The sequence below is a fragment of the Sebastes fasciatus genome, chromosome 8 (assembly GCF_043250625.1).
Source record: "Sebastes fasciatus isolate fSebFas1 chromosome 8, fSebFas1.pri, whole genome shotgun sequence".
In the NCBI taxonomy this organism is placed as follows: Eukaryota; Metazoa; Chordata; class Actinopteri; order Perciformes; family Sebastidae; genus Sebastes; species Sebastes fasciatus.
The window spans coordinates 19,072,880-19,100,427 of NC_133802.1; the positions used below are offsets into that span (position 1 = coordinate 19,072,880).

Below are 27,548 nucleotides of genomic sequence, written 5' to 3' on the forward strand. Positions count from 1 at the left end.
AATATCTATGTGGGTCATTACACCTGACAGTGGCATAACACATATTTTATAGCCCAGTTTGTCATTTATTTGGTAAATGTTTTAACAATCGGAAGTGGGGCTCGAGTTACAAAAGGTTGAGAACCCCCTGGTCTAAGCAACGTAAAGAACTACAATTCCCTACAAGAAACCTGTACCCGGAAGTGGAGTTGTGTGACGTCAACAGATAGAGCTGTCGACATGGAACTTCCAGTCTTTTTTATAACAAAACGTTGCTTTTGGGTTTAAATGCGCTCATTTGAGAATGATAGGTGTTAACTATAAGGTTTTGCTGCTGTCCTTTTTGCTGTTATTAGTAAACCCGTTGCAATTAAACTCGTTGGATGTGCGTGAGAGAGATGCGGAAGGAGCTGCTGTGAACCATAAGGATACTGAAAACCAGCAACTATCAACAAACCATGGAAAAGAAGGTTCACACGATCCAATCGACCCACAGAAAGATGGACAGTCTGTCAGGTTTGATGCAACACATATTGATTAGGAGAGACGTTACTCTCACTGTGGAGGAACTTAGCCCAATGTAGCTAGCTAGCAGTAGCTTCACAATGTATGTCATGTTACTAAACCGGTTTCTAAGGTTACTGCAGACTAGCTAACTAACAACTAGAAGACACGTGGCGTTACTAAGTTAACCTACAGTGCAGTCAAGTGCTGTGATTAGAGCAAGAGAGGTTCAAATGAAGTTGTTGTAACATTCAGAAGTTACTAGTTAATTCCCCTTATTATTAATATAAAACATGTTTTATTAGTTTTAGGACTAGGTGTAAAATTAAGAATATCTATCTATCCATCTATCTATCTATATATCTACCTACCTACCTACCTACCTACCTACCTACCTACCTACCTACGTATCTACCTATCTATTATCTATCTACCTACCTATCTATCTATCTATCTATCTATCTACAACTATAAAAATCTCTCTGAAGTGTATGCATGGCTTACAAGAGGCAACCTTTGGTAGAGGGTAATGCAACTAACTGATCACAGAAGTGTAATTTGAGAAAGAAAACATGTAGAGTAAAAGCACAGATTCTGCTCACAAAATATGCTGTATTTTTAATAACTTATTTATGCAAATAAAATCTAAATAAGCGAATAGCTGAAGTGATATCACGCAAGTTTTCTGAAGTATTAAATCATGGTACCATTTCCACTGAAACATGACATAGATTATAGCTTATCTATCTATCTATCTATCTATCTATCTATCTATCTATCTATCTATCTATCTATCTATCTATCTATCTATCTATCTATTGAATGCATCACATCAACATGCTTTTTCTCCTGACTCCTTGTCTCCTTGCTGCAGGTCCAATGACACCGATAACTACAGCAACGAGACGCTCCACTCTACAACACCTGCTGTCAAGCCGACGACCCCGGCGCCCCCAACCGCCAAGCCCATCCTGCCCGTGCAGACAGGCGTCAAGGCCCAGGAAGAAGAGCAGTCTAGCGGACTGACCATATTCTTCAGCCTGCTGGTTATCGGTTGGTAGTCTTTCTGTTGCTTCATCGTTGTGGTTCACGCAATATAAACTGGAAAAAAAAAGTTTGGAAACTTGTGTTTGGTCGATTATTTCTCTGTTGTTACAATGCTAATTGGCATTGTATTTTACATGGTTGGAAAGCCTGTTTATTTACCTTCACAATGATGTCCAACTTGTAAGGATCATGCATTTGTGGGATGAGCAGCACAGCTGATTATGTGGGTAGCGCCCAAGAAAAATGTGCTAAAATGCTCCATCAATGGTAAACAGTGTATTCTCCTGTTGGTATTGACTCTTGTTTTGCGTTGTTTGGTGGATTGGATGATTGAACTCTCTATTAGTAACAAGGAACAAACAAGACATATTGGCAATTTTACACTTTATTCATTTAATACACGTCAGGAGCCTCAGTAGAGGTGGAAGATCCATACGCAGCCACAACAGCCTGGCACCTCCTCCTCATGCTAGTCACCAACCTGGTCACACGTTGCTGTGGGATGGCGTTCCATTCCTCAACCAGGATTCGTTGCAGGTCAGCCAGCGAGGTTGTGTCAGTCACTCTAACATGTACAAGCTGATCCTACAAGTGTTGAATTGGGTTGAGGTGTGGACTCTTGGCAGGCCGTTCCATTCTCTCTACTCCCACATTGTGGAGGTAGTCTGTGATAACCCTGGCTCTGTGGGGGTGAGCGTTGTTTCTTGGAGGATGAAGTTAGGTCCCTGATTGTGGAGATATGGGATCGCCACTGGCTGCAGAATCTTATCCCGATATCTGACTGCATTGAGATGGCCTTCAATGATGACAAGCCTTGTTTTGCCAGTGAGGGAGATGCCGCCCCACACCATGACACTGCCCCCACCAAAAGCTGTTACTCCATCGGTTCAACAATCAGCATAGCGTTCTCTGCGTCGTCTCCATACTTTGACCCTGCCATCCAACTTTCACAGACAGAACCTGGACTCATCACTGAACATGACATTCCCCCACATGTTCAGGTTCCATTGTCTGTGTTGGAGACACCAGCGCAAACGGGCCAGACGGTGAAGGGCAGTCATTGCAGGCTTCCTGGCAGCCTTATGAGAATACACTGTTTACCATTGGCAGAGCATTTTGGCAAATTTTTCTTGGGCGCTCCCCACATAATCAGCTGTGCTGCTCATCCCACAAATGCATGATCCTTACAAGTTGGACATCATTGCGAAGGTAAATAAACAGGCTTTCCAACGATGTAAAATACAATGACCATTAGCATTGTAACAACAGAGAAATAATCCACCAAACACAAGTTTCCAAACTTTGTTTTTCCAGTATACATAACTTAGACCATCATGCAGCTAATAATGGAGGGCAAATGTACAGCCACTCTAGTGATTCCTTGAATCAGATGTGCTGGCCGTGATTCAGGATGAAGGAAGTGGGTAAAGGAAAGGATGTGGTTCCACATTAATCCAGTATGTGTAAGGTCATGAAGAGCGTCTTCAGACACAAAGTGCCCCTTTATGCACTTTAGTTCACTGCATGTTAAGTCACATGCTTACGACTGAATGTTTGTACCAACAAAGTGGCATAAATCATGCATCAGGTTACCAATTAGACTCGTTCGCTTTGTAGACACACAAGCATGTTACTTAGTCTTGAACCGAATGTCTCAGCGTAGCAAACATTTGATTGGTTGCAAGAAGCACAACATGCAGAAAATCATAGTCATTTGCCTTCTACAGTTAATACCATCTCATCAGTGGTTTGACTGAGATGGTAGAGATCAATAAATGAGAGGCCACTTCAGAGTACAATATAGAAACCACACATTAGTCCTAAATAGCACTTTCGGGAAATCATATTAACATTATGTAGCTTATGTGCTTTAATTAGGCTTGAATTTAACATCTCCCTCATGACAAAACAGTCCAGCTTTGATGAAGCGACCTCTGCTTCGCATACTCTCTGTCTTATGACCATCTCAATTGCTGCACTGCATTTCTGCTGTATGTATGAATTGCCATTTACTTCATTGTGGCCTTGGGGTTTGTCATCATAATTATGCTAATATGCATAAGCACAGATTTAGCACATTGATATACATGGTTGCCTATTGTACTGTCACAACCTAATTTGATGTTTTAATTGGGGGCAATTATCGTTATTGTACAGTCTCAGAAGTATCATTTTAAATGTCAAGCAACTGCTTTCTAGACATATTTATGTCAAGCAACTCATTTAGAGCTGCAACAATGAATCGATTAATCGACCAAGTTGTCAACTATTAAATTAATCGCCAACTATTTTGGTAATCAATTAATCGGTTTGAGTAATTTTTTAATAAAAAGAAGTCAAAATTCTCTGATTCCAGCTTCTTAAATGTGAATATTTTCTGGGTTCTTTACTCCTTTACAAACTGAATATATTTGAGTTGTGGACAAAACAAGACATTTGAGGACGTCATCTTGGGCTTTGGGAAACACTGATCGACACTTTTCACAATTTTCTGAGATTCTATAGACCAAACAACTAATCCATTAATCAAGAAAATAATCAACTGATTAATCGACATTGAAAATAATTGTTAGTTGCAGCCCTTAACTCATTTGCAATATTTTCATAGACTAATAGGATGTGAATTCAAGTATCTATACTTTCAATGAGAGGAAACAACGTTAGAGCTACAGGATTATTCACGGACATCCCTGTTCAGTCTACAGTAGTTTGTGTGAAGGAAAGCAGCCAGAGAACAGATCTTAATACTATATGATGTGGGGGCTATTTTTGGAGCTGATTTGAGTTGGTGTGACATGATGTTCGGGACATGGATGTATTTGTCCCAAATGTTCATTCGGTGTTCTTTGCTCTCCCCACTCACCCCAGGTATCTGCATCATATTGGTGCACCTGCTTATCAAGTTCAAACTGCATTTTCTTCCAGAGAGTGTGGCCGTCGTGTCTCTTGGTGAGTACTTCTTAGTTAACATGTTGCTCTGCACAGGCTGGGTCATGGAATGAACATTGTTTCTGTATTTAAGAGCTCTCTAGGAAGTCCTGTTAAAAGGCAGGCTATTTGTTGAGATTTGAGAGTTTTCCAGTATACTCCACTTTTTTTTTTTTTTTTTTTCAGAGCTCGTAAAATGTAAATCTCATGATGGCGTTTTTTACTCCGGCCACTTTTCCTTGTGTTTTTCTCTCTTAGACATATTGTGTGTCAGAGAAAATTTTTAACATTATTGCCAATGTGTGTTTTTCCAGCAGTGACTTAAACATCTAGATTTCTCTTTTTCTCAAAGTTTTAGGGCTGTCCTCGACTTAAGAAATTATTAGTCGACTGATCGATTAGTCGATTTAATCAACAAATCTGTAAAACTGAGTTTCTCCACAAAGAATCGCACAAAAGCACCACTTTAGATATTGTGTTTACCAGAGATGTGCTCATAGGTTTCTTGGAAATAAGTCACAAGTCACAAGTCACAAGTCACAAGTCACAAGTCACAAGTCATAAGTCATAAGACTAAGTCATAAGTCATAAGACTAGGTAATCGTCTAAAGAGCATAGGCTAACCCAATGGTATCATTGGTAGCCTTATCCGAGATCTAGGAAGTGGTTTGTTGTAAAAAAAAATATTTTGCTTCTTGTGTGAGGTCACTTTAGGTTATTTCTACATCCTCTAATGCCTCCCATTGTCTCTTTACATGTTTGTGCAATTATACTCACTCCAACTCAGTGACACACATCTGTCTTGACCCTGAAGGCCTTTTCCTCGTGCCTGACCTGCATGCTGCACATGAGACACAGCTCGCCCCAGTGTTTGGAGTGGGGGGGCTCTGCTGAAGAGAGATAAAACTCTGCTTACAGATCAGGAAGGACTGCTCTTCCTTCCTCATCATTTCCTCTCTCTCTCATCTACTCATTGTGTGTTCTCCTCTGCGCTATCCCCTTCCATCTGCCACATATAGCTGGTTCCTACACGATGCTTTGATGCTTAATTTCTTTTTCCAATCTTATCTCTCTCTTTCTCTGCCCTTTACACGTCTTTGTGTTTTCCTCGCCCTTTTAATTAATGTTCTGCTGGGCTGTGTAACGAGAGAGCTGAAGGCCCAAGGGGACTTTCTCAAAGACAAAACTAAAGACAATAGCCCTTTTACACCCCTCTTTTGGACATATGCCAGGCATCCGTTTGTTTTAACCACTAAAATAGCACTTTGCCTGAGGTTGTCACTCCATCTGTGTTCTGGTTGTATTGAAATTTTCATATGAAATGGGTAAAATATTTAAACAGTGGTATTGTTTTTCATTTCTCCCCGCTCTCTCTCCAGGGATTCTAATGGGAGGCTTCATTAAGATCATCGAGTTCCATGAACTGGCCAACTGGAAGGTATAGTTTGACTCCTTGTTCACACCCTGCTTCACAGCTCTTTGTGTCCACACCGCTCTGGCCTGCAATTTTGGTTCGCAATTAACACACAATTAATGGTGCTTAGTTTGGTTTAATTCATTTAGCATGAGGCAAAACAGCCACATTCCTCCACACACCACACAAACTCAAACAAAATACAGGACAGAGTTGCTTCAAATCCATAAACTAAAGAGCTACACCCAGTGCATTTTTTATATTAACCACAATTTAGAGGGTGGGGGACAAACATCTGCATTGCTTATTGAAAACATAATGCATCAAGCCTAGAGTGTATATATAACCACTTTTCCTAGTTCTTATATGATGCTATTTATCCCACAGCGAATTCTCCGGGAACTCCCCACCCACCCCCAGCCCAATAAACATCTGCCGTCCCTGTGCTGCACGATTTTTATCTCTCTTTTTGTGCTGTTCTTTTTGCCCAGTCATTCATTTCCTGGCCTCCCGCTTTTGTCACAAATCTCATCTCTCTATCTCCCCTCTGTTACCTACCCATAGTGACACACGCCATTCTTTGCTCGCTATCTTTCCCTATGCGTCCTTATGAGCCCGCCTTTTTTCCTCCTGGTTCTCACAGCCCTTAATTAACATTCCTTGTTCTCTGCCAGCGAGTGAGAGAACGAATGAACAAGAGATGCAGAGAGAAATGCAGAGTGAGGGGGAGGGCAGAAAAGAGGACAGGTTGTGTCAATGTTTTCTTGCACACTGGGGCCCATTGTTTTTTACCCTGGGGGCCCCAGGGTGTTGCTGAGTCATCGGCACTACTAGTAACCAGAGCCCCCGGTGCCCCTTTACCCCTGTCCTGTGAATCTCTAGATCCGCTATCACTATGTTTGTGTTTAACTCTAACCGGCTCACCTGTCCATATATAGTAGGCAGTGGCTTCATGGCTGTGTTATTCCTACACAGCATCATAAAAACTGTCTGAGTGGAGAGTAATGAAGTTACACTGGGATGGGAAGCAGCATCTTTGCAGGAGCATGCATATGCTAAGTGCTCAGGCCGTCGGAGACTTCAAAAGACCCGGGCCATGATGCAAATCCATTATGTCTGACCTATTTGTTTTTGAGAGAGCCCCTTAGAGCAGGATGCACCATGTAACCTGTTCACTGAGCAACAGCCAGTGGCAAAACTGTGATTCTGTCAGCATCATTTTTTTCAACTGCAACTCTTTTGAACTTGTGTGCAGACAGAGCACTTACTCACAGGTCCATGTTTTACCACCACAGTCAGTGCATCGGTCTTTTTTTTTTTTTTTTCAATCACACATTTTGCAGGTTTTAATCTGGATGAGTCCTCGCTCTTGTAGCAACCTTTTAATGCTGGCGCCATCTCCTCCATCTAGCATGTTTCTAAAGCTGCAAGCCCATGTGGTTAATCTAGCAAGCCTCCGGGACTGTCCCACAAACCACCAAGGGTGTACAAACCCCTCAGGCAGCAGCATCCTGTCATCACTGGCCTTTCAGCACCAATCTGCTCTCTTTGCTCTTCTTCAGTCCTCTCCCTACAATCCAGCATGTGAACTAAAACAGTACCAGAAAAGTGTATGTTTTCTGGTACTGTTCGCCGCTTTTCCTGTTCTCTCATCTGCCCATCTCTCCCCTGTGCTCTGACACAGATTGAAGAAGAAATAGCATGCTGGTACGGAGTAAGTTTGTCTCCTAGGCAAAGCACAGGGAGAGATACATAGTTGAATATATTTGCATCTACAGTGTACTCCAGATTTAGTTTTCTTTCTGTACTGTATTATGTTGCCTCGTTTTCCCTCAGTGGCTGCATTGGTGTGTTTTAAGCCCCAAAGGGCAGCACATACTTTTAATAGATCTCTCCCACGCCGTGGAGAGAGCGACGCAGGGAGAACGGTTTTAATTGTGGTTCCAGGGGCCTTTTTCCCATGTGGTGATGTCACTGTGTGTCAAAGCTGAGCCTCCAGGGAGCCTGTACTCTGAGCGAAGGTCTCTCCAGTCGTTCCCGCTTGTATTTTTCCTGCTCTCTCTCGGCCGTCTTTTAACTGCGCTGCCTTCATCTCTGGCATTCATCTTTTCTCATTTAGTTCAAGCCCTGTCTCAGCACTTCCCCAGAGTATGCCCATCCACTGCTCTCTGGTTTTATCCATTTCATCTTCCCTGCTCTTACAACATATATTTCTCTGCTGCCTATCAATATCAGTGTTTCTGAAATCTCGTTACACCTTCTGAGGCGACGGAACAGGATGAGGTCAATCTAGTGCATTCTGACCGAAAATCGACAGCTGAATCGAAACAGTAATTAAATCGGCAATGATTTTGATAATCGATTAATCATTTGAGTCATTTATCAAGCAAAAATTCCAAACATTTGCTGGTTTCAACTTCTGAAATGTGATGATTGGTTGCTTTTCTTCGTTTTCTATCATTATAAATTGAATATCTTTGGCGTTTGAACCGTTTGCCTGGCACAGCGACCAATTTGTAGACGTCACCTTGGGCTTTTATTAACTGAATGATTAATCAGTTAATCACAAAAGTAATTAACATTCCATCACTGACAGTAATTTGAACCTTTAATTGCAGCCCTTCTAAAATTAGTCTCTTATCAACAAATAATGCAAAGTATTGGCTTGCTGACATCTGCTTATTTAAATCTGCGTAGATGTGCATATGCAAAGTCTGTGTGTGCCTGCTCAGTCTCTCCAGTAGACATCCTCATATGTGTGGTAGTAAAACATGAGCGAACATGCATGCAGGAGCACAGCTGTAGATTGTAATGCATGCATAGCATACCTTCTGGTGTCTCGTATTCATTCCTGACCTTTTACCTGGCCTGGAGGGTAGAATTCGGGCAGATATAAATGTCAAGAAAAAGTGGTAAACTGGGAGCAGTCCTTGCTGGCCTACTTTTCCTGAAATTTGAATGCATAATTAGACAAAGTAAGCGGAAGCACAGCCTTTTACTCCAGCGTACATCCTGTATAGGCTATCCTCTATGCCTGGCCTATTTTTTCAGAGCTTGTAGTGAGAATAGAGTTGGTCGGTGTCATGAAAAGTATCATTAGAGCCAAAGTTACCATCTTGACAGTCAAAAGTCGTGTGTACGGTTTTGAATTAATCAATGTGCTGTGGTATTGTCTCATCTCATTTGCCAAACACATCATGCTCCTTCGGGTCATAACCCTGAATAATTGGTTAGATGAGGAAAAATGGATTATAAATTCAGAAGATGATGAAACTATGTCATCGTGTTTCTGATAAATTGCCCTTTTTTGAAAAGTTAATTTCACCAGTCACGCTGTGTATTCAAATGTTGGCACTCTATGTCAAATAATGGATAATTGCAGATTAAAACTGTGTTCGCCAGAAGAAAGTAAATCATGCTCTTATCTGACTCACCTCTCGGCAGTTTAATTCAATGCTGCTAACCTATAACAAACCACATCTCTGCAGCACTTCCAGAAATAAATACTTTTTAGGAAGTAATTGTCTTAATGCCCATCTGCTTGTGAGGTTATTGGGGTCGAGAGTCGGGCTCTTCCAGCTGTCAAATCTGGCTCCCATAATACAATGAGGGAGATTGTTGACTTGATGGAGTAAATATGGGCCTGCCCTCTTCCATCTCTCTGACAGACACAACTGCAGTGCGGCCCAGAAATAGATCCTCTCTATGAACATTCACTAATGCATACCGTATATTGACTTGTACATTACTAACATAGATTATGCACAGAACACACTCACACACTCACACACACACACACACACACACACACACACACACACACACACACACACACACACACACACACACACACACACACACTGGCTTATACAAGAACACATGGCACATCATGCACAGACACATTGGCAGCCAGAGCGTAATGCACGGGCACATGATGCCTACGCCTGATCTTGGAGGCTGGCCCATTTAGCTGAGAAGCAACAATGATTTCATTATATCGCTGAAATAATCAGAGAGCTATGGTCGATGGGATACACTGTGTGTGTGTGCGTGTGCGTGTGCGTGTGAATGAGAGAGTCAGTGATTTAAAAAAAAGCATATATAGGTATTCACGTGTCCTTTTACAGCATGTGTGCAAGAAAGAGAAATGTCAGTTGTAGTGTTGGAATGCATGTATTGGCTTGCAGGCGGGCATTCCCCCCGATGAGCACCTGATGAGTGTGTGTGTGTGTGTGTGTGTGTGTGTGTGTATGTTTGTTTGTCATCCCGAGGTCAGCATCCAAATAGTTTTGTCAGATGAAGGGCTGTTACTAACAGCTCAGGCATGGCCTCCCCCGTCACACTTTCCCCTCTTCCATGACTAAGTATTAAGTCAGCTGATGGTCACTGAACCGGCCTTCATCAGTCAGATGAATCTTGGGGAATATTTGTTGCGTAATAATCACAAGCACGTGTTTTATCGTTCAGTCACACACACATAATTTGCTCATGTATAACGGTACTGTTTAGCATTGTAGGCTCATTGAAAATGGCAAAACTTTACTACTTTGTAATACTTTGTACTTTGTGATTTATTTAATCTGAAAGGATTTCTGAAGGTTTCTGTAGTTGCAGCTCCCAGCTAGTTGAACTTTCCCTTTGCCACTACACTTTGTTACTGTTGGTCAGTGTGCAACTCCAAGCCAAGGTTACAATCACTCGTCTGTCACCTGACCATTGCTACTTTTTTTTGGATTGTATGTAACTTTGTCCCTGTCCTTCTCTAAAAGGAGGAGGAAATGTTCCGACCCAACATGTTCTTCCTTTTGCTGCTGCCGCCCATCATCTTCGAATCTGGATACTCTTTACACAAGGTACGGCAGAGTGTGTGCGTGAAGCTGAATTTACACGGATCAAGATGTAAAATAAGGCTTGACGCAGTATGAATGTAATGCACTCAAAAGTGCAAAACAGCATGTAAACACAACATTTATATACAGTATAACTATATATATATATATATATATATATATATATTTTTTTTTTTTCTAAGGCTGTCAAAGTTAACGCGATAACGCAAATGCGTTTTAATGCCACTAATTTCTTTAACGCAACTTGGGATTTTTAGGTTGTAGCGGGAGTTTTAAAGCTAGAGTGAAGATACTGGTATCATATGAAACTAGTCTAACTAAACCTAAGGAATCCTAAGGAATGTCATACTGGATTGTCTTGAAGGGAGGCTAACTAATGCTCCACAGTTACGCTAGATTTTAGCGCGGAAATACTGTCATGGCCATTTTCAAAGAGGTCCCTTGAACTGAAAATGGGTTCTATGGGTACCCACGAGTCTCCCCTTCACAGATATGCCCACTTTATGATAATCACATGCAGTTTGGAGCGAGTCATAGTCAAGTCAGCACACTGACACACTGACAGCTGTTGTTGTCTGTTGGGCTTGAGTTTTCCATATTATAATTTGAGCATATTGTTTATGTTAAATGCAGTACCTGTGAGGGTTTCTGGACAATATTTGTCATTGTTTTGTGTTTTTAATTGATTTCCAATAATAAATATATACATACATTTGCATAAAGCAAGCATATTTGCCTACTCCCATGTTGATAAAAGTATTAGGTACTTGACAAATCTCCTTTTTTGAACAGTTTGCGATTAAATATTTTAAGAAATTAAAAAAATAACAATATGCTTAAACATTTAAGTACTTTTATTGTATTTAGAAAATGCAGCACAATGCCATTCACAGTAAATTAAGACATGAACAGGGACCTAAGCAGGCTCTAAGTCTGCTTTTGCCCCTTTATGAAAGCATAAGCAGCTCTGTTCTCTTTCAGTTATGTTTTTCCTGTATTGTCATATATTATCATAACTGAGGTCTAAACTGAATTGGCAAATGCAAAAAGGTTGCATTTTATTATTTATTATATTATATTATTTATAGATACATTCTGCTCCATTGCTCACAGTGAAGTGATTACTATTTTCTCTGTACCTGTACTGTGCCCTACTTTTCACTGTAATGTCTGCTTCTTGTTATGTAACACCATGTAACTTCAAATGTCATGCTACTAAACCCCATGTATACCTACGCTGTGTGTTCATGTACGTTCAGGGTAACTTCTTCCAGAACATGGGCTCCATTTGTCTCTTTGCTGTGATCGGCACAGCTATCTCTGCTTTCATAGTCGGAGGAGGCATCTATTTCCTTGGCCAGGTGAGGATCGTAGTAGTCTATCGACAACGCTTCCGTTGCCAGGAACTCTTCAGAGAAAGAGTGTGATTAAATATTTTCAGTGTTCCCCTTTGACTGTCCTGGAACAGCTTGTTAATACAGAGTGTAAAAGACCATTATTATCTCTTCATTGTTCAGAGTATTAGTAACCAGATCTCCTTTGTTACAACTCTTAACAATCACTGTGTGTCTGTGTGTCTTGGTATGTGTTTTTCTCAGGCTGATGTGATCTATAAGATGAGTATGACTGATAGGTGAGTATTGGATTTCAAGGAATATATACTATATATAGTGTATACTGTATATAGTGTGTATATATATATATATATATATATATATATATATATATATATATTAGGGCTGTCAAAGTTAATGCGATAATAACATGTTTACGCAAATTTGTTTCAATGCGACTAATTTCTTTAACACTTTAACGCAATCAAGCTTTTGGAAGTTTTGGCGTGGTCAGTTTTAAAGCTAGAGTGAAGATACTGGTATCATATGAAACTAGAAAACCGGAGGAATCCATTGGTATCAATGGATCAACTATGGCTCATAATAGCTTGTCGCAAAAGAGGTTAAATAACTCTCTGAACGTCCTTTGAAACTTTGACCTCAAGATATGTGAATGAAAAATGGGTTCAATGGGTACCCACGAATCTCCCCTTTACAGACATGCCCATTTTATGATAATCACATGCAGTTTGGGGCGAGTCATAGTCAAGTCAGCACACTGACACACTGACAGCTGTTGTTGCCTGTTGGGCTGCAGTTTGCCATGTTATGATTTGAGCATATTGTGAGGGTTTCTGGACAATATTTGTCATTGTTTTGTGTTGTTAATTGATTTCCCATTATAAATATATACATACATTTGCATAAAGCAGCATATATACCCACTCCCATGTTGATAAGAGTATTAAATACTTAACAAATCTCCCTTTAAGGTATATTTTGAACAGATACAAAATATGATTAATTTGTGATTAATCGCGATTAACTATGGACAATCATGCCATTAATCATGATTAAATAGTTGAATCGATTGACATCCCTAATATATGTGTATATATATAACAATATTTCATAATAGCATCACCCACTGACGCCTTCAGTTCACCTTAAGAACCAAGCCCTCAGAAACTTAAGAGTTGAACTATTTACCAGTTCCAGACAATCGGATAATCCAGCTGCCAGTGATGACTGACACACGAGCAGTATGCTACTCCACACCCATGTTTGTTTTATAGAGAAGCTTGGGGTTGTTATCGTGCACATATGTGTATCCTTATTGGTGCACAGTCAGCATGAGTGTTTGTGTCTCGCGTTCACTGTTCATTTCCTTCACCGAGGAGGTGAGGAGGATGTTTCCCATCCCCATTTGTCTCTCTGTTTGTGTTTGTAAGCAGGATATGTTGGAAACTGCTAGACACATTTTAATTACATTTGGGGGGAATTCAGGATATGAGCCCAGAAAGAAATGATTAGACTAAATGTATCAATCTGATCTTTTTTTTCTTGAGTTCTTGTTCCCAAACATACTTCATCCAAATATTTTTTTTTCCCCCACACAGATTTTCTGCCATTTTTTAATTTGTAACAAAACAGTCTTTTAACCTCTCCTCCCATTATGGTAATTTAATCCAAATTTTCATTAAAAGTTCATTAAAAATACATATTTTTTTTTATTTTACGATGTTTCATAGTGGATGTATGTATTCTCCAAAAATCATGGCAATTATTAAAATAACAATTTGTAGGATTGTGCCCCCTGAGCGAACACATGTGCTTCCTTGTTTGTGACGCATTTCCTGTCTGCCTCCCTCTGACCTTGTACAGAAGTTGTGACATGTGTCTATTTCTAAATTCTTTGTAAGTATGTTAATGCCTGTAAAAGTGTCTTATGACTACTGTGTAACTCTTTTTCACTCTTCCTTGCTGTAGCTTTGCCTTTGGCTCACTGATCTCAGCTGTGGACCCTGTAGCTACCATCGCCATCTTTAACGCCCTCAACGTGGACCCGGTCCTCCAGATGCTGGTGTTCGGTGAGAGCATCCTCAACGACGCCGTCTCCATTGTCCTCACGAAGTAAGAGTCTCTAGCCGGCCCACAGGGCTCGTTTATTCTCGTTTATTCATCCGTGGCACATTTTCATTTGCCCAAGCATGATGTTTACACAGCTTTTCACCACCAGCAACCCTAAGGACGATGTGTACAAAGTCTGCAGATTAGTTTAGATTATATTAGATCAGTTATGAAAGGCTCAGGCATACGGTACCACCATCCAGAATGTTACACACTCAGGAAAACACTCTCAAAGTCACAGGTACGTGCACACTCTGTGATCGCCCTGTTAGATGTAATTTAGTGGAAGAAGGCATCTGTGATGCACCAATATACTTTCTTACATGTTAGTTCTAATGTAAGAATTAAACAACCATACTGTTTACAATTCAGTTTACCTTTTTGTGCCTTAAAGGGACAGTGTGTAGGATATGGCCACATCTAGTGATGCGGTTGCAGATTGCGACCAACTGAGTACTCCTCCGCTCACTCCTCTCTTTCCAAGACTGTGGTGACGTGAGCCACCGTGTGGAAAACTGTGGTAACACTATTCGCATCACTCAGAGGTCATCCGTACCATAATAACACTACTTTAGGAGCAACAGAAGACAGACGGGGGCTGGCGATACCACGGTTTTGCATTCTACGGCTCACGTTACCGCAGTTTCACAAGTGTGTCGGAGAACTACGGTGGCCTTCAGGTAACGTCTCTAGAGCCAGTGTTTGGTTTGTCTGTTCTTGGCTACATGGCGGACTCTGTGAAGAGGACCCGCTCACTATATAAATCTGAACGGCTCATTCTAAGCTCATTCTAAAACACAACGATTTTTGGGGGTTTCAGGTGATTATACACTAATGAAAACATAGTTATGAATATTATATTCCATTTCTGCTAATAGATCCCCTGAAATGTTACACATTGTTCCTTTAAATAGCACGATGAAGACATGGCCATGGTTTTCTGTAATTTTCTATATTTGTATCTTTATTTCATCACCTGCTGTTGTGTCTGACTTATAGTCACCTCAGGGTTTAATTATCTGCTCTGGTGCAGTAAACCAAACGCACGCACGCACGCACACACACACACACACACACACACACACACACACACACACACAAAAACACAAAAACAGTGACACATCGGTTCCTCAGTATTGTAAATGTCAGCCGGAGTGTAGTCAGGCATCTCCCAACCTTTGAACCCCACCTGCTTTTTTCTTATTACTCTATAACAGGATGTGAGGGGGAGAAAAAAGAACCACTGACCTATTTTATCGCCTTCGATGACGTGCACTTTGTGGCAAAACCATGGTTTCAAACGCAGAGGATGTGGTCACATGTTTTGTCGAAACTTGTTAAAGGTGAAGTCCAAAAACCGGCACTTAAAACGGTGATCTGATGAATGTGGATGACATTTAGAACATTCACAGATGAGGATTGTTGTTGTGTTTTTTCATGTTTTTATACTCCGGGACAATCCCCATTGATCAACATCACTGTTGTCCCTCGGCCTGATGTTAAATTGGTCATTATAAAAACAAATAAAACACACAACATATAAAATTAGGACCGTAGAAAGCAAAACATGACCAGCAAGCATAGCATCTAGTATAGTACTATTGTCATAGTATCTATAAAACACTCCCTTTGCTGCCCATATGTTTCAGTACAAGTGTTGCGAAACCTACTGTAGTATATTTCGAGTATCACTCCGTCATCAGTGTTTATCAGGATTGTCCTATATCGGCAAACTGGTAGCCACACACACACCAACACACAAACTAAATCTTGACAGACAAGTTTGACGGAAACAGACAGCTGGCAGGATTCCCTTGTTTGTCTGCATCACTGTCATCCTATCTGCTGTCTCTGTACTACTCACTTTATTGCTGCCTTATCTCTCCTACTCACAACCAGCTAAATGTGCAAAGTGATCTCAAGTGTCGGCATGCCCCCGTAGAGTAAATGAACGCATGAATAATGGATAGGCTGAACAGCCCTGGCAGTTTGCTTGTTGTTAGCACCTCACAGACCGCCTTTCTTAGAAAGCTCCTTTACAGTTTGGCCCCAGTTGTTTATAACAGCCATGCATGCTTGGAGCTTGTTTATAAATTAGATTATTAATGACAATATGTGGCCTGGCTGTTTGTCTGAATAACTGTTTTTTATAAAAAAGGATTTAAATTGTACGATTAAATAGATTGGCTGTGTTCCTACTACATCAATAACTTTAAAACATCCAAAAAGATTGTTTTTTTTGGGATGCAAACTGGTTTGAATACTGACAGCTTCATTTAGCTAAGAAACATATTAAAGATGATGTCGAGTAAATGCTTGAGCATTACTGTGTCTAAATGTGCCTGAAAGTCATGCTGCTCTTTAAGATGTACATTTGACATTTAAAAAGAAGTTATTGTGGCTCAGAGTATAGTTGCAACCAGCGATATTTTCATTGTCGATTACTCTGTCGATTATTTTCTCGATTAATTGATTAGCTGTTTGGTCTGCAAAATGGTGAAAAAAGTCGATCGGTGTTTCCCAAAGCTCAAGATGACGTCCTCAAAAGTGTTGTTTTTCTCCACAGCTCAAAGATATTCAGTTTACTGTCATAGAGGAGGAAAGAAACCACAAAATATTCACATTTAAGAAGCTGGAATCTGAGAATTTTTACTTTTTTTTCTTAAAATATTACTCAAACCGGTTAATCGATTATCAAAATAGTTGGCGATTAATTTAATAGTTGACAACTAATGGATTAATCGTTGCAGCTCTACTCAGAGTATTTCAATGTATCCCTTGTGTGGCCAAATTTCACAATAAATCCCTTCATGTTGCTGTTTCCTGTTAAGTCACTGGGGTGACACAACACAACCAACCTCTTTTCAGCAAGCATGATTACAAACTCTGCACACTCTAATCTCTCACAGGCAATCTCGCATACTTGTGAGTTTGTAGGATTCAATGGTGGAGTTTTTCTGCCCTCTAGGGTCAGATAGAGATACTACAACACAGGTTGGTTAACTGTAATGTTGTGGCTTCTTTTTTTTTTTTGTCTTTCAGCACGGCAGAGGGGTTCTTTTCCCGCTCAGACAACTCCATGGTTACAGGCTGGGAGACTTTTTTGCAAGCGTTGGGTTATTTCCTTAAAATGTTTTTTGGTTCTGCTGCCCTGGGAACCCTCACTGGACTCATCTCGGCTCTTGTATCCAGACTCATATTGTGTGTATGTGTGTGTGTTAGAGAGAGAATTTTAAAATCCTGTGTGTGTGTTCATCTTGTTTGAATTCCCTAACTCACTGATTAGTTTTTAAAACACTTTGATCTGAGGAAGACTCCTTCACTGGAGTTTGGTATGATGATAATCTTCGCGTACCTTCCATACGGCCTGGCAGAAGGCATCAAGCTGTCTGGTGGGTGCACGCATACACAGGCACATACTCTTCAACGCATGACAAAAAGTTTTTTTTTACTTTTAAGACTTTTTTTTTTAAATGCCATTCTTTCTCTCCACCTACAGGAATAATGTCCATCCTGTTTGCGGGAATCGCGATGTCTCACTACACCCATCACAACTTGTCTCCTGTCACCCAGATCCTCATGCAGCAGACACTGCGCACAATGGCCTTCATGTGTGGTCAGTGAACTTAATCTTTTCCCCCTAATAACTCCTCCCCTAATTGTTTTCATTTTACAATAACTTCTCATCACTGTTTTTCAAATTTTCTCTCCAGAGACATGTGTGTTTGCCTTCCTTGGTCTCTCCATCTTCAGCTTCCCTCATAACTTTGAAATATCTTTCGTCATCTGGTGCATAGTAAGTGCTCTTACATTTTTTTAAATGATGTCTGAATGTTGATTCAACTCCTGGTGATCATTCCCACGATTGTCAGCGTGACGGCCGTTTTTCTCTCCGTAGGTCCTGGTTCTTCTCGGCCGAGCAGTGAACATCTTCCCTCTGTCATTCCTGCTGAACTTTTTCAGAGACCACAAGATCACACCCAAAATGATGTTCATCATGTGGTTTAGTGGTGAGATGATACAGTGAACCTTTCGTCTAATGTGTCATAAGAACGACAGGCAGTCGGCTCTGTGTTGCTGTCTAAGAATGATCATTGCCCTAACACAGTGTGCATGTCTCTGGGTGCAAATGAAAGTATAATAACAACCAGAGCATTATCAGCATTTCATTAATTTCTGTGAAGAATACCAAATGAAATTGTTATTTTTACAGTTTAGATTATTATTTCAGATGTAAACTTAAAAAGGATCTCACTGGAGAAAGGCACAGTTAAAACAACCAAAGAACTAATGGAACAATGGCCAAGCGTCAGGGAGAAGAAAACGGTGCATTTGTCAAAAAAGAAGCCTATTAAGTATGATTGTTAAAACATAACAGTTGTTCTGTTCTGTTATTATTATGTATTGATTATGATATGAAATATCCATAAAATATGTCACTTAGTCAGGGGTCATCAGTTTACTCAATGATAGAAAAGGGGTCCCTTAAGGAAAAAGGTTGGGAACCACTAATTGATAATTACAACTATTTTAATGATCAATGAAAAAAAATTTTTCGTTTGTTTTGGCATGCAGATATTCTCTGATACCAGCTTCTCAAATGTAAAAAAAATGCTGCTTGACTATGTCATACTTTATGTTAGTAAGATCACTGTCTAAATTGTGGGACATTGATAAAATGTGCATTTTTCACTATTTTGTGACATTTTATGGACAAAACGATTAGTCAATCAGTAGAAAATTAATCGGCAGATTATTTGATAATAAAAAGAATGCTATTTGCAGCCCTACATGTGTGTATGTGTATATATATATATATATATATATATATATATATATAAAATGAAACAATTAAAACATATCAAGCGTACTAGTGTCCAGATTTCAGTTAACATATATCTTTAATATGAATAAGAAATAAGTACACCGTACATAATAACATTGACAATGTGTCTGAAGATAAAACATTTACGTGTTCTCACATTCACGCCGATTCATAGTTCCCGTTCCTTCATCTTTTTCTTTGTCCGGTAGGTTTGCGAGGTGCTATCCCCTACGCGCTGAGCCTCCATCTGAACCTGGAGCCCATTGAGAAACGGCAACTCATTGGCACCACCACCATCATCATCGTCCTCTTCACCATCCTCCTCATGGGGGGCGGGACCATGCCACTCATCCGCATCATGGACATTGAGGAAAGCCAGTCGCGGCGTAAGAGCAAGAAAGACATCACTCTCAGCAAGACAGAGAAAATGGTAACGGCTGAAGCACTTAGGTTTCACCTCGATCTGTACACACACGCACCCACGCACGCACACACACATCACACATCACACACACACATCAGAATCAGAATCAGAATGGTGTTTATTGCCAGGTGTAAGAGGTATACACTAGGAATTTTCTTTGGCATTATTGGTGCGAGACAAACTGTATAATAACAAAAGAATAGATAAAAACAGAAGAATAGATAAAAACGTTAGAATAAAATAATAAAAATGTACAATTTACAAATTACAAATAAGCTATAAACATGATATAAAGATAGTGCAAATATTGAGAGGGGGGGGGGGGGCAGTAGTGTGTGTGTGAGGGAGAGACAGTCACAGGGGGGCGGATGGGCTGTTGGAGAGCCCCACTGCCATGGGAAAAAACTGTTTTTGTGGCGTGAGGTTTTGGTCCTGATGGACCTTAACCTCCTGCCAGATGGCAGAGTCTGAAATAGATGGTGTCCAGGATGGGAGGGGTCGGCCACAATCTTCCCTACCCTCCTTAAGGTCCTGGAGGTGTACAGCTCCTGGAGGGAGGGAAGGTTGCAGCCGATCGCCTTCTCTGCAGCACGGATGACCCGCTGCAGCCTGGCCTTGTCCCTGGCGGTGGCAGCGGCGAACCAGACGGTGATGGAGGAGGTGAGGATGGACTCGATGATGGCCGAGTAAAAGTGCACCATCATGGTCTGTGGCAGGTTGAATTTCTTCAACTGCCTCAGGAAGTACATCCTCTGCTGGGCCTTACTGGTGAGGGAGCTGATGTTTAGCTCCCACTTGAGGTCCTGGGCGATGGTTGTGCCCAGGAAACGGAACGACTCTGCCGTGTTGACTGGGGAGCCGCGCAGGATGAGGGGGGGGGAGCGGGGCTGAGTTCCTCCTGAAGTCCACTGCCATCTCCACTGTCTTCAGGGCGTTCAGCTCCATGTGGTTCTGGCTGCACCAGGATGCCAGATGGTCAACCTCCCATCTGTAGGCAGACTCGTCACCCTCGGAGATGAGGCCGATGAGGGTGGTGTCGTCTGCAAACTTAAGGAGCTTGACAGATTGGTGTCTGGAGGTGCAGCCGTTGGTGTACAGGGAGAAGAGCAGTGGGGAGAGAACGCAGCCTTGGGGGGCACCGGTGCTGATGGTCTGGGTGTCGGAGACTTGCTTCCCCAGCCTTACGTGCTGACTCCTGTCAGTTAGAAAGTCAGTGATCCACCTGCAGGTGGAGTCAGGCACGCTCAGCAGGGAAAGCTTGTCCTGTAGCAGAGCTGGGCTGATGGTGTTGAATGCGGAACTGAAGTCCACAAACAGGATCCTGGCATAGGAGCCAGGGGAGTCCAGGTGCTGGAGAATGTAATGAAGGGCTAAATTTACTGCGTCGTCTACAGATCTGTTAGGTCTGTAAGCGAACTGCAGTGGGTCCAGCAGGGGGTTGGTTATTGTCTTTAGGTGGTGGAGCACAAGGCGTTCAAAGGTCTTCATTATCACAGAGGTCAGAGCGACGGGTCTGTAGTCCTGAAGACCTGTGATCCTTGGCTTCTTGGGGACCGGGATGATGGTGGAGGCTTTGAAGCAGGACGGCACCCTGCAGTTTTCCAGGGAGGTGTTGAAAATCCCTGTAAACACTGGAGACAACTGGTCTGCACAGTGTTTCAGGGTTGCAGGTGAGACAGAGTCTGGGCCGGCTGCTTTGCGGGGGTTTTGTCCTTTGAAGAGCCTGTTGACTTCCTCCTCTTGGATGGACAGAGGTGTGAAGGGGGGGAGGGGTGTGCACAGGCTGGGTGCTTGTGGAGAAAGCTGGGGGGTGCTTGTGTTGATGGCTGATGGCGGGGGGGAGAGGAGATGCAGCCAGGACCGTCACTACGTCTGTCAAATCTGCAGTAAAACTCATTCAGCTCATTTGCCAGTCGGAGGTCATTCGTGGAGTGGGACGGTTTGGGCTTATAGTTTGTGATCTGTCTCAGCCCTTTCCAGACTGAGGCAGAATCACTGGCTGAGAACTGTTCTTGTAGTTTCTCTGAATACTGCCGTTTGGCCTCCCTCACCGCCTTGCCAAACGCGTATTTAGCCTCTTTAAAGCCCTCCCTGTCACCACTCCTAAATGCCTCTTCCTTAACCAAACGAAGCTGTTTGAGTTTGGCTGTGAACCAGGGCTTCTCGTTGTTATAGTGAACCCTGGTACGCGTCGGTATACAGCTGTCCTCACAGAAGCTGATATACGACGTCACAGCCTCTGTGTATTCGTCCAGACTGTCAGTGGCGGTCCTAAACATCTCCCAGTCCGTGCAGTCCAGGCACTCACGCAGATCCTCCACCGCCTCGCTGCTCCACTTCTTAGTCGTCCTCACAACCGGTCTAGCCAGTTTGACCCTCTGCCTGTACGAGGGGATGAGGTGGACCAAGACGTGGTCGGAGTTTCCCAGCGCAGCGCGGGGAACGGCGTGATATGCGTCTCTGATGTTGCAGTAGCACTTGTCCAGCGTGTTCTCCTCTCTGGTCGGACATTTAACAAACTGTTTATATTTTGGGAGTTCCTGTGATAAGTTTCCCTTGTTAAAGTCCCCAAGAACGATAACAAGAGAGTCCGGGTTTTTCCTCTCCACCTCCCGTATCTGGTCGGCAAGCAGCCGCTGCGCGAGCTCCACGTGAGCCTGAGGCGGGATGTAAACACCGACCAGAATGAAGGAGGAGAATTCACGGGGGGAATAAAATGGTTTAGAGTTGATAATAAATGATTCCAGATCTGGAGAACATGTCCGCTGAAGCACTGTCACGTCCTTGCACCAGCCGTCGTTAATATAGAAACATATTCCCCCTCCCTTTGACTTGTGTGATAGCTCCGGGTCGCGGTCGGCTCGGAACAGCTGGAAGCCGGGCAGCTGCAGCGCAGAGTCCGGTATAGTTCCACACAACCACGACTCAGTAAAACACAAGACAGAAGAGAGGGAAAAGTCTCTGTTGGTACTGACCATCAGCAGCAACTCGTCCACTTTGTTGCACAGTGAGCGCACGTTGGAGAGGAATATCGCAGGCAGAGGAGTTTTTAGTCCTCTCTGTCTGAAGCGATTCAGCGCTCCGGAGCGCTTTCCTCTCCGGCGCTTCGCCGCTCGGCCGAGGGCCACAGCTCCCAGCAAAACGTGCATTAAAACTGCTGAAGGTGCCAGAAAGTTAGGGAATCTACCCCAGCAGATCTTTTCCCCGAGGTTAAGGATGTCTTCTCTAGAGACACACACAGACAGTTTATTGGTTGCATTGATAGTAGCTGTGTCGTCCTCTCATCTGCCATCAGACTTACTGTTCTCCTCAGAGGGAAAAACATCAAAGCGTCGATTGATGTTTTTGTGTGAAGGACACTGAATCAGCGGGGAGCAGACCACCCTCATCACAGCTGCACACTTAGTGACTGTAAAACTCAGACAAGCACATAATAAATAAACCCTAACAGCTAGAATTAATACAATTTCCCAGACACACCAGAATACAAGCCATTGTGTTTAATATTTCAGATGAATCCGTTTGCTCTGGGTCATTCTTTTGAAGTACATCATACCATTGAGGTCATTGGTGGCGTGTGGTGGTGTGTTTTGTGTACAGTATTTGATGTCTTCCAAAGCTTAGTGTTACACCCCGGGCTTCCAGCAGCTAGATCTATCAGCCTTTCCTTTTTTCCTTATGCTCTCATGCCTTCTTTGTAATTCCCTCTCTTTGCTCCCGCTGCTCTTTCTTCCTCAACTCTGGTCCTTCTCTGTACGACCCCATCACCCTCACCGCTCTCCCGTCATTTGGACTTTTCCCCGCACCCACCTTCTTCTCCTCCACCTCATTCACCTCTGCCTCGTTTGTTGGCCGCTCTCCTTTCATGTCTTTCTATATATTTATTTATCTGACTTCCCTTCTCTCTGCTCCTCCCTTCTCTCCAGGGTAATACCATTGAGTCAGAGCACCTATCAGAGCTGACAGAGGAGGAGTACGAGGCTCATATCTACCAGAGACAAGATCTGAAGGGCTTTATGTGGCTTGATGCTAAATACCTCAACCCCTTCTTCACTCGCAGGCTCACCCAAGAGGTAAGTGAGGGAGACAGAAATCCTATAAGTCACCTGGGAAGCCGCATAATAACAATCCAATGCAGCCACCACTGGAATCTATTTCTACAAATAGTATAATATTAGCGTAGCCTGATCTTTATCTGCATCTGTGCAGAAATACCGTGTTTAGACAGAATGAATAGCCATGCAAATGTTGATTTAGAAATATGATGTCAACATTATGAATGAAGCTTCCAACTATTCAGTAGAGCCCTAGAATTGTCTTATATTGATGAGTTTCTTATTCTGTTTACTGATTGGGAGGGCACTCTGTTTACTATTTGTCGCGGTCCATTGACGGGGAGTGTGCGCTGAATTAATGTTGCTGTGGCATATTGTGAAGGGAGGGAAGGGACAGGTATGTGGTCCTTGGCTGGTGGACTCTCTGTCTCCGTTGTCTCCCAATCCTCTGTCCCATCAACAACTGCAAATGACTGTGTATGAGCAAATGCAGCCCTAACCTATTTAATTGAGGAGGAGGACTGCTGCACGTCCCTGAGTGTGTAACAAGCAGAGTGTATGTTGGGAATCTGCCTATGTAGATGCATCTTATTATTTGAATAATACGCCCTTTAAGTAGCAGGAAAATACTGCACCATTGACTTTAGACCTGGTTTTTGTTGGTCAATGGCGCATTTGCTTTCTGCACCAACAATGTGCCTGACCACACCTCATTGTAAAACCAACACGCCCATGGGTGCACAGATGGGCGCAAGTACATTTGCTGCTCGTACAATGTTGACGTTGGCCGTGAAAATGACAACTGCGTCTGTCTGAAATTAGCAATTACAGTTGCGCTGCGTTATAATATAGGGCCCCTTGTGTTTGACGTCCAATAAACAGAATTGCTTCACAAATAACACAATAACCACACAGTTAATGTCAATACTGCGTAATGAACTTTGTAATTGTTTTTGTTCAGTTCGTTTCTAACTTTTGAAGCCATACAGGGATACTTAAGTATTTGTGGCCCCTTTTTAAGCACTCAAAGACTGACTTCTTCTCAGAAGAGAATGACTGCATTGAGGTTTTGAACAGGTAAAATAGAAGAAAAGCAGCTTTGCTGTAACTGTAACTGCCCAAACTGTAACTGTTTGGGCTCACGCAATATGTATTTTAAGTAGGGCTGTCAATCGAGTAAAACGTTTAATCGCAATTAATTGCATGATTGTCCATAGTTAATCGCAATTAATCATAAATTAATTGCATATTTTGTATCTGATTAAAGTGTACCTTAAAGGAAGATTTGTAAAGTAATACCCTTATCAACATGGGAGTGGACACATATGTTTGCTTTATGCAAATGTATGTATATATTTACCATTGGAAATCATTAACAACACAAAACAATGACAAATATTGTCCAGAAACCCTCACAGGTACTGCATTTAGCATACAAATATGCTGACTTGACGATGACTTGCCCCAAACTGCATGTGATTATCATAAAGCGGTCATGTCTGTAAAGGGGAGACTTGTGGGTACCCATAGAACACATTTTCATTCACATATCTTGAGGTCAGAGGTCAAGGGGACCCCTTAAGCCCCCTTTGAGACAAGCTAGTATGACATGGTTGGCACCAATGAATTCCTTAGGTTTTCGAGTTTCATATGATGCCAGTATCTTCACTTTACCCTTAAAATGGAGCCTCTTGTGTTAATACGTTAAAATAAATTGTGGTGTTAAAACAAGTTTGCGTTATCGCGATAACTTTGACACCTCTAATTTTAAGGCATTCCTTTTTAGAAGCAAAAAATATGCAAAGAGAGAATGTCAATTTCTGAAATATCAGCTGCAGCTAATTTATCCCTGCTGACTGACCACTGTGGCAGAGGACACTGCATGTGAGATGTAATATCCAGGAAAAGCAGGTGTAAATCTGTGTCAAATCTCGGTCGCACTGCACCACAAGGTAAGGTGAAGTTGTTAACTGTGTTGAAGGTGTGCTGGTGACAAACCACAGTAAGAGCCTGTCGCCTACAGCCCACTTTGTCTCTTTCTGTTTGTACTATTGCTGCCTGTGATATTATAAACTGATTTGCTGACTGTGTCCTTATCTGGTTGATTAAACCTTTTTTTAAGTGAAGAATAGCAACGCTAATGATGCTCCGCTAACTTGGCGACCAACACATTGCATTTCCTATGACTTTTTCACAATAAAAGCATTGTGGTGACACAAACGTTTGTGTCCCTGAAGGTAAATATCCCCCTTAGTTTGTCGTTAGCAAATATCTTGTAGCCAGCTCTGTTCATTTCCTGTTGCTGACTTCAAAAATTCACCCGTAAAATGGTGATTGTCGAAGGTACATACAGTATACCATTTGTAGTTTCATATCACTTTCTTGTGTAGCAGCTATTGTAGTTATGATTTACAGTCATTTCTGCCCAAATTGCTGGTGCACAAGAGTGCTAAATGATGTAAGTTGGCAAGAGGTAAGTTTCAAACTCTGCCAAAAAGAAAAAACCTCAACTAGATGTTAAATCAAAACCTCTCACGGTATTAAGAAAAACAGAACATTAAGAGCTTCACCTAATTGGATGTAGCTGCTGGGCTACTATATTCTTAGATGTGTTATTTTGTCTACACCTCTGCCCCGTTCATGTGACTATTCCTGTATGTTCATTCATGTGTGCTGACGTGCCGATTTGTGCGTGTCATGTGTTGTCTCACAGGACTTGTTACATGGCCGGATCCAGATGAAGACCCTGACCAACAAGTGGTATGAAGAAGTTCGCCAGGGACCCTCGGGCTCTGAGAATGACGAGGATGAAGCAGAACTTCTGTGAGCTGAACAGACACTTTCAGTTGCATAAGAAAAACAATGAATGGACATTGTGTGTCCTGGGCGGAGGGTGTCTGTCTGTCTCTGTGTGTAGACAAGCCCTCTTTTCAGTGTCAGTCACGTGCACTTCTTGTTTGTTCACCTGCCACTAATTTTTATGTGACAAGAGAAGTCTGTCGGCCCCCTCGGTGCGTTTTTTAGTGCACAAAGTGAGCGTGAATGTGTCAAATCACAATGGAGTTCCTGTTAAACTGGATTTGAAAACTGTAACACTTGAATGAAGCTAAACAAAAATCTGTGAAAATCATATTTCCCATATAAATGCCATATTGTTCCTTGCTAACAAAACACAGGAAGTTTTGTTGATCCTGAGAATCTTTTCCCAGGTGTTTCTTTCATAAAGGTTTAGGTCTAAAGGGAGGACGAGAGAGAAGCCCAGAGGGACAGTTTCTAAGTAAAGCAATACTAGAGCACCTTTTCACTTTTGTTCTCTTCACTTTTGTATTGTTCTTCTCTATGTGGCACTGGCTTATTTAAGGTCTGGTCAGGGGAAGGATGCAACATAACATCGCTGCAGGTTACATTTTTAAAGTGGGATTTGTAATAAGCCACAGGTTGCTGCTTTGACTAGCTTCCTGTTGAACTAGATTTAATTCTCTCCGGGTCTCCACATTTGTATGCATTAATGATTCTGAGCTAACACGTATATTCATACATACGTAATGAAGATAAAATACCAGAAGTGACGCACAAGCAGCCACGACAGCCTCCAGCAAAGAAGCAAACAAAGAGAAAATGCAGGAGAGAGTTAAAGCTAATGAAACGTCTCGGGTAGAACTAATAATTTTCAAAACATAACACCTAGCTTACAGGAGAATAATTATGCTCCAGAAAATTGGAAATTGCTCTCATTTCCACTCGCGGCTCCAGTTCGGTTTCCCTAGATTAACTTCCCTGTGTTTATTTTTAGTCTCTGGTGAGGGTCATGCCACTCGATTTTGTGTAAAGTAGAATTTGAAATTGTTGCTTTTGTGATTTTTCACTTTGGATTCCTAATGAAGATATGCACCGATGAATGTGTGGGGAAAAATGTCCTGTGAATGTTGATCTATTTTTGTCTATTTATTTATCAAAATGTTTGTGTTGTTTGTGGGATAAAAGCTTTTATACAAGCTCTATGAGCACTGCAGAACCATAGATTAAAGAAATCTATAATAAAACATATTGACATCCTA

At 41.9% G+C, this 27,548-nt stretch overlaps 1 protein-coding gene across 1 annotated transcript; it reads left to right on the forward strand.

Annotated features, from left to right (window-relative positions):
* Positions 1–165: 165 nt before the first annotated feature.
* On the forward strand, positions 166–27,548 carry slc9a8 (solute carrier family 9 member 8). Its single transcript, XM_074644108.1, has 16 exons — positions 166–495; positions 1,358–1,536; positions 4,399–4,479; positions 5,838–5,896; positions 10,642–10,725; positions 11,982–12,083; positions 12,321–12,355; positions 14,046–14,189; positions 17,229–17,370; positions 17,473–17,578; positions 17,686–17,802; positions 17,900–17,982; positions 18,085–18,196; positions 19,221–19,441; positions 23,362–23,508; positions 26,204–27,548. Exons 1-16 carry the CDS (start codon positions 284–286, stop codon positions 26,315–26,317), a joined length of 1,938 nt encoding a protein of 645 aa, XP_074500209.1. The 5' UTR covers positions 166–283; the 3' UTR covers positions 26,318–27,548.

Bases quoted from the DNA above. Each gene is read 5' to 3' on its own strand.
- slc9a8 (XM_074644108.1), top strand. From the start codon at position 284: ATGATAGGTGTTAACTATAAGGTTTTGCTGCTGTCCTTTTTGCTGTTA. The intron at 14,190-17,228 runs GTAAGAGTCTCT...TTTGTCTTTCAG, and splicing joins GTCTCCATTGTCCTCACGAA to CACGGCAGAGGGGTTCTTTT. The intron at 17,371-17,472 runs GTATCCAGACTC...CTCACTGATTAG, and splicing joins CTGGACTCATCTCGGCTCTT to TTTTTAAAACACTTTGATCT.